We start from the raw sequence: 14,477 nt of genomic DNA on the forward strand, positions 1-14,477 counted from the left end.
ATACGGGTGTATGTGTCCATGTACAGCATGTAAAATATTTTGTGACAGAGACGTTATTATCCCTATCTGTATTTGTTCAACAAAATGATCAGTCTCTGAACCTGTATTTGTTTTTTTTACAGTAAGCCACATTAAATCATTAAAATTTCAGAATAACATATTTTTCAGAATAATGTATCATCCCTTATCTGTCTAAATCTGTTTCTACCATATCTTTGTAAACTCTATTATAATATATATATATTTTTAATTACGATTATCATCACCATCACAAGTTCACAATTAAATAAACTGCTGAGTTTATCTCCTTCAGTTTAACATTTCAAAAATTAAAAAGCTTTTAAGTATTAATATTATGACTTAATTCTAGAATTATTTGTCTCCCATCTAGAATTAATTCTATAATTATTTGTCTCCCATCAATGTGCCCCCTGTCTCATTTTCATTTCAATTACTTTAAGTTCTCTACATTTTATTTAAGTTAACTCTCTTTTGTGGTGATATATTCCTTGATTCTATATTTCTCTTACTGTCAGAAAAAACAATGAAAAGACCAAAACCAATAATGTTTGAATTTCAGTTACACAAAATGAACAAATTGATAAAGCATTTCTGTACTGTGTAAAATATAGAAACAGTATACCCCTGAGCAAAGGTGTGGCTAAAACAGACGAAGAGAAGCTGTCCCATCTGTGCCCGGTGTTGCCATACATGTCAAACTTAAAGCAAGCTAACTCGGGCCTCTGTAGCAACATCCGGTGCAGCCTGCTGTAAAATAAATGACGTTGTTAGCTGCAGTCGCGCAGGTGAAATGTGCTGCTGCTACAATTATTCTAATGCCAGCATGCCAGAATGCCAGTGCTACCAAATGCTGCTGTCAACCCAGGGGTTTAATTAGTTTGGCACGTGTGCCACTTATAATCACCTGCCATTACCAGTTCTGGCTGCATCTGCTTACACGTCTGTCAGTGCCGAGCAGGCTTCGTATGTGTGTAAAGGTTTGTGGGTGTGTTGGACAGTAGGTGGGTGAGTATATATGTTGGGAACAGAGCACAAAGGGTACATTGGCACCAGTTTTTCACTTTACACATATATTTATATACACATATTTATGGAGCGAGACAGGAATGAATCAAAGACAGGTCTGGCCTTTTTTAGTTTGCATTTAATATCTATAGTCAAAGTAGCTGGTGACTACTGCCGGAACAGTTGTATTTGCGGCACAGACGTGTCAGCAGTCCGTCTGTACAGATGCGCTGTGAAAGCAGAGGGGAGCTGGGCTTCGTAGTGTCAAACTGCATTGTGAATAGAGCTACACCTCAGGCTGAATACATCACATTGTGATTTCATGAGAGCTGGAAGAGGAGGAAGAAGAAAAAAACTTCTGGGCAGCTAGTGAATCTCGACCCAAAACATGAGAAATGGAAGTTAAAAGTGAATCGTTCACTCCCCCTGGCGTAACAGTGGCTACCTCTGGGGCTGGGATAGGAGGAGGAGGTGGAGGAGGAGGAGGAGGAAGAACAGGAGGAGAAGAGGAGCCCCCTGGCTCTCACAGTCAGGTGACGACTGAGCTCAATAGCTGAAGGATGGACCTCAGGCTGTGTATTTAGCTATCAGGTCATGAGCTAAAGCGTGTGTGTGTGTGTAAATGTGACTCCATATATTTGTGTGTCGTGTAGGTGTCTGTGCAGGAGAACACATTCACACTTCCCAACTGAAAAAACAGCGGCTCATTTCTCCAGATTCACCTATGTCTGCCGCGATACAATAGCTCTGACTAACCCTATTCTTTGCAGAAAGTTCCCATTTAGCACTTAAACAAGGCTTCAATATTGTGCCGCCTCAAAAACATCTGTCGGGGACTTGTGTGGCTACACTAATTACAAATATCTGCAGTAATCCGGCGCCGATAAGAGAGTCATTACTCCACCAGACATTTATCACTATGGGATTGATGACCCATTTCAGAGGCAGCCTTTGTACAGGGAAGGGAAATCGCTGATATCCCGTTTATCCTACATCGCTACTGAAGCCATCCATTCGTCAGGAGGCAAGCTAGTTAGAATTGTAATTAACAGCTATGGACTTTGGCCCTAATAGAATTTTTGCAGGAAACTGCAGATTGATGTCGGAGGGGACGAGAGGGGGAGTTTTACTGTGTTTTTCTTTCTTACTAATTGCCATTTAAAGTGGCTGTCTGTAAGGAAGAGCTGCTCTGCGCTCTGTCAAAAAAAGTGCCACAGCAGCACTCCAGTTTCTCCAAATGCAGAATTTTTGTACATTTGTAAATATGTAAGCACAGCCATTAAGAGATGTGCCTGCACAGGCACATTGCTTCCATGCAATAATCTGTCAAAGACACAAACGCACATTCATAGGTCAAACATAAAATATGCACTTCCCTGCTCCAATACATAAGTTATGGGTTTCCTCTGACTCTTTTTCATTTCCAAACACACCCACCCACCCACACAGACACACAGATACACAGAGTGGAGCAGCAGATGATCACAGTAGGTAAGGACTAAAGGTCTGGCCACCTGCCGGCCACGTCCCGTCTCTGTAGCGGTAATGAACAGAGACAGCTTGGGGACCGCCCTGCGAGCTTGTCCCCCCCTCCCTGTCTCCCTGCTTCGGGGCAGAGCTGGGGGCCCCGGGGTGACAGGAACGCCAGAGATGTTTCGCACACTGACAGGCAGGTCTTACCTGGCCAACCCTCTGTACACACTGTCCCGGCGACACACACGTGCACACGGGGACAGATACACAAAGGCTTGCATGCGTGAGTGCCGTATATACATGCACGCTGCAACTGTTCACATGTGTTCACGTAACTAGGCATATGCACAAACTGGAGAACACACACACACACGTACACACAAACGCTGACCCGGTGTAATTCCTCCAGCACACGGCTGGTGACAGGAGCAGCTGCGGCCGCTACGGCAGACAGATGAAATTTTCATAACTATCTCCTCCAACTTCCATCCTCACCTTCAGGATAATTTATGACCTGCCTGCCAGCCTTGAAGAGACAATATGCTTGATATGAAATGAAGTGTTCCAGCGGTGTAGGTTATAATTAACAGAGGAGGGGAGAAAGATGTGTGTATATAGAGTGGAGGGGGTGGAGGTGTGTGTAGGAGCCCAGGTGGAGTGGTTGTGGTAGATGAGGTGGAGAAAAAGGGAGAGGATGGAGCATGTGGTGTGGATGCATGTATAATGTGCATGTGTGTTTAAATATAGCATACATTCCTTCAGTTAATTTTGTAATTTAGACATTACAGACCCAAATCACCACAGAAATGTGGCTGTATACAAATCATACACAAATATGTGTATATCAACTGAGACCCACATATAATGGGGAAAAAACACACACACACACATATATATATATATATATATATATATATACAGCCATGAAAGAAATATTAGATCACCCTTTTTCCTTCAATTTCTTGTTTATTTTGATGCCTGGTACAACTAAATGTACATTTGTTTGGACAAATATAATGATAACAACAAAAATAGCTCATAAGAGTTTAATTTTAAAATAAAATAAAAAGTTTAAAATTAACCTTTAGTTGTACCAGGCATTAAAATGAACAATAAACTGAAGAAAACAAGGGTGGTCTAATCATTTTTTCCATGACTGTATATATATTTGACGTATACAGTATCTCTCCCATGGCTCTACTTGTGCTCATTTAATTAGCTCAACACTCACAAAACATTTTTTCACATATATTTATTTCAACTCCAAAATCGTGAACTGGTACTGTTTCAATTTTATGATTTTCGGTCAACTGCTATCCAGTCGGTAAACAAACAAGATTTAGATGAGATAAACTGTAATGACAGTGTTTTCGGTGAGCACACCCTCCATAGACCCATAATGTTATGTTCTTGCCATTTGTTTCATATGCCTGCCACACATCCTCACACAATCATGCTCTATCAGCTCTCTGGGATGTTGGGTTTAACCAGAAAGAATGTCCTGGTTTTTTAGGGACTACCCGTAAAACAGGCCCAAACCCATACCCTCCCCCTTACTCCTTACCACATTGTCTTTTCCAAACACAAATCTTGTTTCCATATTAAAAAAGGCAGCATTTAATGGGCAACTGTCTCTGCAACAAGTGTGTATAAATGTCTGTGGGACTTTTAATGACATTTTTAACTCTCTCTTTCTCCCTTTTCTGTGCCACATTGCGTTGCCAAGCTCTTACTGTGAAATGCATAATTATGAAATGACTGCTTCCATTAAAACCTGTGAGCAATTTAATGCAGTTGTGACTCAGTTGAGGATAAGCAGAGAGAATTAACAAAGAGAGCGTGATACTGATCCCTGCCAGTTGCAAGCCTTCCATTCCCACACCTAACCACTAAACGAGAGAAAGCATGTACCTCAACGGCCAATTACTGACTTGTTTGAGAAGAAGGCAAGATAGAGGTAAGTGCATATTTACATGGGTAGAACTTGTTTGTACAATAAGTAGAAGGCAAACGAATAGCATCACTAGTCATCTTATGCAAAGTACATTCCTGCAAGAATAAGACACACTGGAGGACTTTCCAGCCTGGGAGCTAACTAGGATGGGAGTACGACTGCTACGGCGACAGCAGCTGTGAGGTTCTGCTGAGGTCAGGACATGTCATGCATAACTGACTGATTGCTAAACAGGGGTGGGTGCATGAGAGAAGAATTCATAATTTACAATCAAGCACACACAAACACACACCTCACAAACACCCAGGCCACAGGCGATCTCGCGGCACGCATGTAACCGGTCTAAGGGACCACACAGACATGTTTTAGATAAAGACAGACAAATTAGACGACAGCGTCTTAGGCTAACCACTGCGCTTGCACTAATTACAGGCTGGCCGGCGATGAAAGAGACAGATGACATGTACTTATTTGTTTTCTCCTCCAGTGCCCTGAACCAAGTAAACACAGTGACGGCAAAAGTAGGTGGTACAAGGAAAAACATACACAGATCTAGAACAGGGCTGTGGGATGAGAGTTCCACCCACCACACGCAGGTGTTTGCCCACCACTGCAGCTAGCTAACCCCCTGAGGTAAAGAGAAACAATGGCGCAGCCAGCAAAACTTTTGGCTTGCAACACATGCCAAGGAAAACAGACTGAGCTAGCCCTGTCTCTTCTGCTCGTAATGTAGGAGCAAATGTGAGGCTGCTGCCTGGGAGATCTGATTAACCTGTCACCTCGGGTTGCAACTTACATCACACAGGCCTGGTTGACAACATGCCCGGACCGACCTGCCGCCAAACAGAACTTTGGTTTTTGATGCCCGCCCAAATACCACCGTCCTCGCTAATTAAACCCACTTATTGACAGCTTGATACCACCTTCTTTAACTATACTGCACAAACTCATCAGTGTTTTAGCCAGCCAAATTCCTCACAGTGAAAGAAAGTCATAGAAGGCCTACATTTTTAAATTTCAGAAACCCCACCCAATCACTTGTGCAATGACAGCTGAACAGATGACGGCTTAGCTAGAGGTCTATGGGAACCTGTGCCCTGCAAACCCTTGAGTATATAAAGAGAGTGAGTTGTATGTGGCATGAGAGTAATCCCTGCAATATGGCGTCTCCATTTCTAAGGCTTTAAGGAGGTCATTGGCCAAATTAGACAAGGCTGTGGTCTGTCCGTCTTTATTGTGGGCACGACACTGACAATCTTTCCAACTCCCATCTGGAACAGAGTACCTCCATTGTCTCCTAACTCCCTGTCCCGCCCCAGTGTAGGAATCAGAGCAGGGTCTGTCAGGGACAACACAAAAGAAATGTCACCACTTCTGGAATGAAGTGCCAGCCAATGAAGGTCTCTCTCCTCCTTTTTCTCCGTCTCTATGCATCTCCACAGGGGTGCAACTGGTTGCTGACATCACTGGTGGGGTCATCCCCGGCTGGGCACAGCTTCAGCCTCAACTCTCTGGGCTCTGCTGGCCCCCAGTGACCCCTGGTTTTGATGACAGACTGGGCTTTTTGTGTAGCAGTGCCCTGTCCAGGTGAGGACAAGAGAGGATGACAATGGCAGGAAACATAAAGCCGATGGAGGCTGGGAGACGGCCCTACAGGTCAGGGGTCAAGCTGGACAGCTGAGTGATGCGTGCAGCTGTGGACACGTGGACCTCCTTCTCTGTCCTTTAGCCCTGTTTGCCATGTCAGCTGATGTTGCCTTTGTCTTGAGATAAAGACCTCACTAACTCCCAACAAGTTGGTGAAAAGTAATAAACACAGGCGACAGATGTACTACACCACAGATTCTGAGTGTACAGCTAATATAGTGACACCCTACATGTACGGTGTGGGTCAGCTCCTTGGATTTCTAAAGTGTGACTGAAAAAGAATTAGATAAAAAATGAAATACATTTCAGTTCTTAAAATGATCATCAAAATGTTAATGTACATTGAAATAAAAGGAACTAGATGTATTCTCATACCTACATAACTTTGACTAAAGTAAACACACTTTTTTATCATCTGAAAATATGCAATGCATTACAAATTACTATTCTTGCAAAGAAAGAAAAAAATATATATTGCAGTCCAATATTACTAGAGCCCAAACAATAGAATTCTTGTGTCCGGAACGGATTTTAGAGGGAAAAAAATTGGATTTAAAATTGACCTTTTCTATCTGAAAAATATGCAAAGGTACTCAGAAGCCTGCTTTATTAAAATAAATTATTTCAATACAAAATATTTACCACATTATATCAATGAAAAATGGGAAAACAAAGAATAAATTAAATAATAAAGTTAAATAAACATTAATACTGCATGTTCACTATCAGTTAATGGCTGATCATTTAAATAAATAAAAATGGAAAATAAAATAAATATCTGACACTATTTATTATTAACCTCAAGCATCATTTTCCTTAAAAAATCATATTGGTGTATATAAAAAAACATATAAGTCGATACTGATAGATACGGTATTGCTGTTTGTTATTGTTTGCGATGGGCCAATATTGGCTGATAATATTAGCCAACCAATATCTCTAAAAAGCTCTGAATATTGTGTATAATGTCTCAATGGGATACAGATTAATATGATATATTTCCATCCCTGACAGCCACTGCTACAGAATTAGCTGCCTTTCTCTTGTCCTTTTATATAAACCCAAAATGCAGCAAATTCAGTAACAAATTTCATTGTGCTTGCCATCTTATTCCCCTGTCTCTAACCTGAGGAGGATCAGGTCTGTGACACAGATGAAAAGGACTATTTTAAACCTTGTTATGTATTACCAACCAAGCCTATTAAACAAAGAACACCTAATGTGCCCCCAAACTACAGCGATTCACACATCCTGAGCTGTCCAACTGTTTCCGAAGCCAAAGGTCAATGGCTGCCTACTCTCCTACCGGCCCACACTGAGAGATGGGAGGACAGGGTTTGCCAAGTCATGCACAAACCCTGCTTTGGGTCATAAACACCTCCGCCTGTCTCCCCTCTTCTTTGCTCCTCAGCAGAGGTGAGTTGGGTTTGCACTCTGTTAATCTTTCACTACAGGCCTGCTTGCTTTTACACTGGCCCGCTGGAGAACAGAGGAGGGGAATGAAAGAGGGGTAGTAAAGGACGAGAGTGGATAAAAGAGCAGGAAGAAAAAGCCATAGAGAGGGCCAGATGGGCACCTTCACAGTCCATTTATCAAACCCAATGTGGCCCTCCCCTCCCCTCCCCGCTGCTCTCATGTCCTAAACCCCCATGTAATTCTGTAATGATTTTCATTATCATATAATGACCTTACAAAGCCTACAGCAGTTTGCATGGTCAGTACAAAACTCGCAGCTGTTCCCTTCAGTGTTTGCTCGCCGGCTGTGACAAACCCTTTTTTTTTGTTTTTTCTGTTAGTCAGAATAGTGACCTCTAGGCTCTGGAAGGTCAGCATGAGGTCACCTAATCTAGGAGGTTCAAAAGTATCAATACTGTAATCATACAGATTCAAGTTAGCCTCACACCGAGTACCTCCTGAAGTTCAAATAAAGCACTTCTGAAAACTAAACTACGGAATACTGTTGGGTTCTACTTACACTGTTTGTCAAACAATTAATTCTTCTTTACACATATTTGCCTGAAATGTGAAAGAATACCTATACATCTTTGAAACTTAATCATTCCAGTACGAAGACGTGCCATTTCCTATCCTAATAAGCCTGTTCTCTGGAAGTTGTGCCTTGCCCTTTAATCTTCACTTCCTGTGTGGCATACTCAACTGCTCTCCTACAGTACAGTCACCCACCCACATAATAATCCATCTATTTCCAGGGCACTCACGGGGCATTTACCAAAGGGACACGGAGGGCAGCATCTATCAAAGAATTCACCATGTGCATCGGGAAAACCCAGTTACCAGAAAAGCTCATAAGAATAAAAAAGCTCTCATAACTTCGTTGGCTCAGAGTGAATGAATGGACTGCTTCTGCTAGCGGGGCGAGCCGAGGCATCACTCACTCTGAGTGCCTATAAGTCACTCGTGAAGAACCACTGGTCACCAGGTCCAATTTCTCTTTCTTTGCTTCTTGGTCGTGCTAAAAATGCCCCGGAGGCAGAAAATGGCAGCGTGCAGGCCCACGTTCCAGCACACAGAGTGCTGCTTTAACTGGTGTTTAAGAAACAAAAGTCAGCGAGAAACTTAATCAATCAGTGCTGGTTGTTTATGTTTATGTGCCTTTAGCAAGAGTCATCAATCATGCTTTTTTTTCTTTTTTTCCATCCTTTTGCGAGCATTATGTGCTGAATGGAAACCATGGAAACAAAAGGCAGTATTATTATAAAAGCCTGCCTGTTGCATATTGTGTGGAAACCTAATTAGGATGCCTGATATAAACATTTTTTTTTAAAACAGCAAAATGAATCAGCAAATTATTTTCAAAATTCCTCTTTTGGTGAGTGCTTTTATGAAAATAAATGAAGGTTTAACCACATCTGACTGAAGTGAACTCAATTCCCTTATTGTGTGTCTCATTCTGTAATATACTGTATCTTTAATCCAAAACAATAACTGTCTCTTAGTAGTATATACAAAGAAAAACTTTTTATAGTTTTCTAGCAAGGGAATCCTTAGCCCTCACCAACTACATCTCTAATCAGTACCAGTACGTCCCACTTAACATTGCACATAGCCATGTGTTTAGTTTTGTGTAAATGAGATCTGTTGACAGCCACTTGACAGGATGACCCCTGGCTCTTTTGTGAGTGGGGGCGGTGGGGGTTCGGGGATAGACATTTAATGTGTGTAAAGGGGAGAGGAGGTATCAGGAGCAGCTGGAGTTCAAATATATTGTGTGGGACTCTTGCCCTCCTCCCAAACTAATCTAATCAGTCTTTCACTGCTGATAGAGTAAACGTCTGTCTGCCCCGCCGACAAGGACGGAGCATTTCCTGTCCTGGTCTGTGATACTGGTTGTCAGGATCTTAGGGTGGGCTGAGCTAAGTCTAGAGGTTAGACATGGTTAAAAGTTGGTAACACTGCATTGTGGGTGGTGGGGGAACTGGGAGAAGGTGGGGGACAGAGCTGATGCTAGGTTGGAGGGGTGGCGAGATGGTTTCTAGCTTTCAGCACCTGCAGCTGGAATGCACTATCAGAGCAGGCCCTACATCAGAGTTGTGAGGCAGTGGGCGTCGACACAGCAAAGCAAGGTGTGTGGAAATAGCCTGTTTACAAGGCTCATCTGGATGGGGCAGAGCTAAGGGTCAACTAAGGGGGACAACTCAAAACAGATGGGCGCCATGGAAAGGAAAAGATGTTGCTCTTAAGAATTTCTAGTCTGTGGATTCTGCCCCTGGCACTTTTCTTTTCTTTAGGCTCTGGATCATGTCTAGTCCAAAGCGTGTGTGTGTGTGTTTGTGTGTGTGAGTGTGTGTGTGTGTGTGTGTGTGTGTGTGTGTGTGACAGAGAGGTCAGATCTGTTGATAGAGACAATAAGCAGTGAAACATTTGTGAATGCAGATCCAGCGTATACATGCATGCCAGTGTTTGTATGTGTCCTTGCCAGTGCTGAGGGAGAGAGTGGCTGAGAGAATGAACAGCTAAAATAACACTGTGTTGTGTGTGTTGTATGTATGTGTGTGTGTGAGGCCTGCTTTATCTGAATGAATGGCCAGTGTTCTAATCCGTGAGCTCTCTGCCCTTATCTGGAAGGAAGGAAGTAACTGGGCTTATCCAAGACACACGTGTCGTTGTGATAGCTGTGATAGCTGCCAGGCCCAAGGACCACAAGCAAACACCAACTACAACACTGCATATCTGTGGAATTCACATCATTTCTTTAGAAGGAATCGTTGTCAAAGCACACTGTATGAAAGCAGGACTGAGGTGATGATACATCATTATTTTGCCTAATGATGTGATCACAATTATTAATCCTGTGAGTCTCCACTGTTTAAGTAAGGCTAGCACATTAACCAATTTGTATTACTCGCTATGGTTCACTAAATAATTCTCATTAGCATATTTGATATTTTTGATAATCGCCTCTGTTTCTTTAAAAAGCCTAGCTGGCTACTAAAATGAAGAAAAGTCAAGTTTATGATGTCAGTCAGCTCAATGCAGTTTGCACTGTCCCTCGTTGCTTTTCACTGACCAAGATCTACTCTGTGAGCTTTCACTCCTTTCCAGCGGGAAGTTAACAGTTAAAGGGAGAGGTCCATCCTCACTAATTGGCCCAAGGTGTGTAAAAAGCATTTTTAACGGAAGACCTGAGATCTGTGTTTCTGGGCCATAGCAATCTAACATTAGCTCAACTGTGAAATCAGGCATTGATGCTACTCTCAATGACAAGCTAACATCAACGGTTATTAAAACAATTAAAAAAAAATACATACATAACAGTAAACAGTAAATACCATAAACAATACTTATAAAGCTAACTGTGAAATGTGAAGTAACTAAAAGCACTAAATAATAAAATTTAAAGGTGAAGGTTATGTTACTGTAGAGGTGACAGGAAGTAAACTCATAAAACATATACGTCACATTACATTGTGCAAGGAGAGAAATGTTTATTGCTCATGTAAACTATTCACATCCTGGGAGTTGACCTTTGACCCCACTGTTCCCCATTTGTTATTTATTGGTTGTGAGCCTGCTGTAAGCACATAGTTTCATTAACTAAAAGAGGGTTAATAATCACCATTAATTGTAATGATTTCATGAAGAACTTGCTGCAGTTTTGGCAATAAGGGCCATTTATCATAAGATTTTAAATATGCAGCACAATAGTTCATTTCCAAAATGAGTTTGGAATGACTTTTCTTATTTGTGATGGTGTTCCCATTTTGAATATAAGACAATGCTTTGTAGAGTGTCCTACTTTACCTGTCACACACATCCGTCAAAGATGTATTTCTCGAGGACCGATGGATAGAACAAAGTTGGTGGTACATTGTGTTACCTGTCTCTCCATGTCTGTCTTTGCTGGTGTCTGTCTGTCAAAGAAGACAGCAGGGTTTCTGCCATCTCCCTCCTTCCCTCTCCTTCCTGGCCCTCCTCCTCCACTGTCTTGAGGAGGAGCATAGTCTGAAATAGAGAAGCACAGGTAGAAAATAGCTGCGTCAAGTAGAACTAAATGAAAAGACGTGTGAATGACAGTATGACCTTGACAAATGGAAAAAGACACCAATCCAAAAGAACTCAACTCAATATAACTCTATAGTTGTGAACTATCCATTTCCCATGGTTTACCACCCAATGCATCCTTGAGTAACACAACTACTTTCCCCTAAATATTAACCTGCATTGGTTCGAGTAGAAAGACTACCTGAAGCAATTCCCTCCATCCGTGAGCTTCTATCCTCAGTTTAGAAATTACACAGCTCTGAGCCAAGACTCCATTATAACATCAATGGGACGGCGACATACAGTAAGTCTAGTATAAAGTCAGTTTCACATCAGAGGATGGGCAAATTACACCCAATATTAGAGTGTGAGTCAATTAATCACGTCCTGCACAGCACAGTGTAATGTGTGAGTATCCCCCTGTTGAACATGAATTACAGGCCGGCTTAAAGTGTGACGTGGCACATCAGTGCTAATCTGAGACATCCTGGCAAACCTTCGCCTCCAAGTCCTCCGCAGCTTCTAAGCTGGTTGAGAGGGAGTCAAATGAAAAAGGATCTGGCAGCCCAAATTAAATGCAGTGCTGTCAGCCACACTCAAATCCCTCTTTCTCCCTCTTCTTCTCTACCCTTCACAGACTCTCTCCCTCTCTGAATATCCTTAAATGTCCCCCCCCCCCCCCCCCCTCCTTCTCACAGCATCTGAGAAGTGATGGATCTGTAACTCTGACTGACTCTGACGCCTTGTTAAGAACAGTCTCTTCCTGTCACATCCACCAGTAAAGCACGTTCATTTCTTCCCATTAACAGTCACTCGCCTCCCCAGTCATCCAACCCTCTTTTCAAAAAACCCACAACGTAAGGCAACCTTCATTTCTTTTCCTTTCCCTCTTTTTTTAATCCCTATCTGACAATCCACCTGTCTGTCTTAATTCATGTGAAGATAGGTTTGATTGTCTGAGTGTGTATTTCCAAAGGAAAGGAGTGTGATTTGCAGAAGTAATATGCTTACTTCCTGCACCACCACACAGGACAGGTGTCAAAACATGTGGCGGTGTGTGACTGATTACACCTGACTCGGAGGAGACACCAAAGATTACGGTGACCAGGAGGAAGCAGGGCCGGCTGTACTCCCTATGGAAACTGTACCTTTCGGTTTGGATCAAACCCCGTCCTCCTGGGATGAGTGTCAGGCTAAGAAAGTGCCAGAAAGTGCATTCAGACTGTATCACCATCTCAGCTAGTAGACATTACATTGCCATGCTGGCCGTGTAGCACAGTTTTAGTGTCTCAAGCACAGCAATGATGAGCAAGTGAATCGTAGTGGATCTGAAAGCTGCTCTGACGTGCTTCTGAGCTCGATTTAGCTTTCCCAAGCTGGTGTGGGATCAGAATGAGTAGCAAGAAAGAAAAATAGCACAGTCCAATGAGCTTGTTACCTCCACCAAGGAGGTTATGTTTCCGGTTTGGTTTCAATAAAACAGACCCCATAGCCTGCCAACACATTGACATGTGCTCATCTCTTCCATTAAATTAAACATACCAGTGACGTGTTCTGCTTTGTGAGAGTATGTGTACATTTGCGGGTGTGTGCAAAAGTTTGTTTTTTATGTTTGTTCTCAGCTAGTTTTTGTGGGAATAGGTGTGCCTTCTGGTAATGTGTTGCCAAGCAAGGGTGTGTGTGTGTGTGTGTGTGTGCGTGTGTGTGTGTGAGTGTGTGTGTATGGTCTTGTGTTTGGAAGATCTGGTGCTGAGAGAGGCCTTCAGGTATAGCCACAGGCAGATCCCCAGGCTATTTAGACACCCCACTGGTTGTTTACTGGTCAAGCCTGGCCTCAGTCAGCCACGGTAAGACCACAGCCCTTTGTCTGCGGGCCTGTGTTAGCACTAATCAGCCCCCTCTTTCCTTCTGTTTACCCCATGATGACAGTAGCTATCCTCAGCCTCCACCTCTCTCAGCCTGATGCTGACCACAGATGTCCTGCTGACCCAGGCCACATCCCGAGGTGAACAAGAGGACAAGAAGGAACATGGTACCGCCATCACTGGTCCCCCAGACCCTAAACTCAACTCTGTCTATTTTACTACAGATAGGGATAAACATTTCCGGCCCTGTGCAGAAGCAGGGTAGGTAAACAAACACGTAGCCAGGCTGAGGTGATATTTTGGTTGGTGGGGAGCTGGAGTGATGATAGCGTTCCAAGCGAAGGCTGGCTGGAGGGCAGCCTGGGGCGCCTCACTAACACCTCGAGCCAGGACTGTATCTTAACACCAACAAGCATCTGTCTATTCCATCACATAACAACATGTCACTCATTCTACACAGAATAATAGAATGGGAAGGTTGTTTGTTGCTGCACACGGTGAAATATAGTGTACATCCCACATCTTCACAGAGCAGCTGTCACGGGTCACATAATAGCTTAAAGGTAGGAGGGTTAAAAAAAGATGCATGCAGAACTCAAGGTTTACACTCCATAAAACAGAGCTACTAGCCAGCCACCAGAGTGTCTGAGAAACTGTTAACACCCCATGAAATGTCTTAGCTGACTTTAGACCAGGACTTTCAGGGGACCCAGAGCACTCTTAAGCTTACTGGCACTCTCTTATATAGGAAACTTTTTACGTCTGCAGGCCACAAATGCTTCAAAATCTCCAAATTGACCTCCCTTTTGAACTATTTTAACAGACACGGGTTATTTCTACACCAGAATAGAGCATCCAAATGATGGGTGGTTACCTAAAAAGGTAGGCGGTAAACAAAATCACTAGTAACACCAAACATTCCCAAGGTTCTGGCTGGTGTTAATTAGCTTCCATGGTGCCTCCCCACCTAAATGCACCTCTGTCTGTCAGACTGGCAGCCTCCACGCCTG

At 43.0% G+C, this 14,477-nt stretch overlaps 1 protein-coding gene across 4 annotated transcripts in view; it reads right to left on the reverse strand.

Moving 5' to 3' along the window:
• Positions 1-14,477, reverse strand: part of fto (FTO alpha-ketoglutarate dependent dioxygenase) — a 132,680-nt gene that overhangs the window by 62,965 nt on the left and 55,238 nt on the right. For all 4 annotated transcript variants that reach the window (XM_059350336.1, XM_059350328.1, XM_059350316.1 and 1 more), the window contains exon 8: positions 11,439-11,563. In XM_059350336.1, coding sequence (XP_059206319.1) covers positions 11,439-11,563 — 125 coding nt within the window. The remainder of the gene's footprint in view (positions 1-11,438; positions 11,564-14,477) is intronic.

Source organism: Centropristis striata, chromosome 2 (assembly GCF_030273125.1).
Source record: "Centropristis striata isolate RG_2023a ecotype Rhode Island chromosome 2, C.striata_1.0, whole genome shotgun sequence".
In the NCBI taxonomy this organism is placed as follows: Eukaryota; Metazoa; Chordata; class Actinopteri; order Perciformes; family Serranidae; genus Centropristis; species Centropristis striata.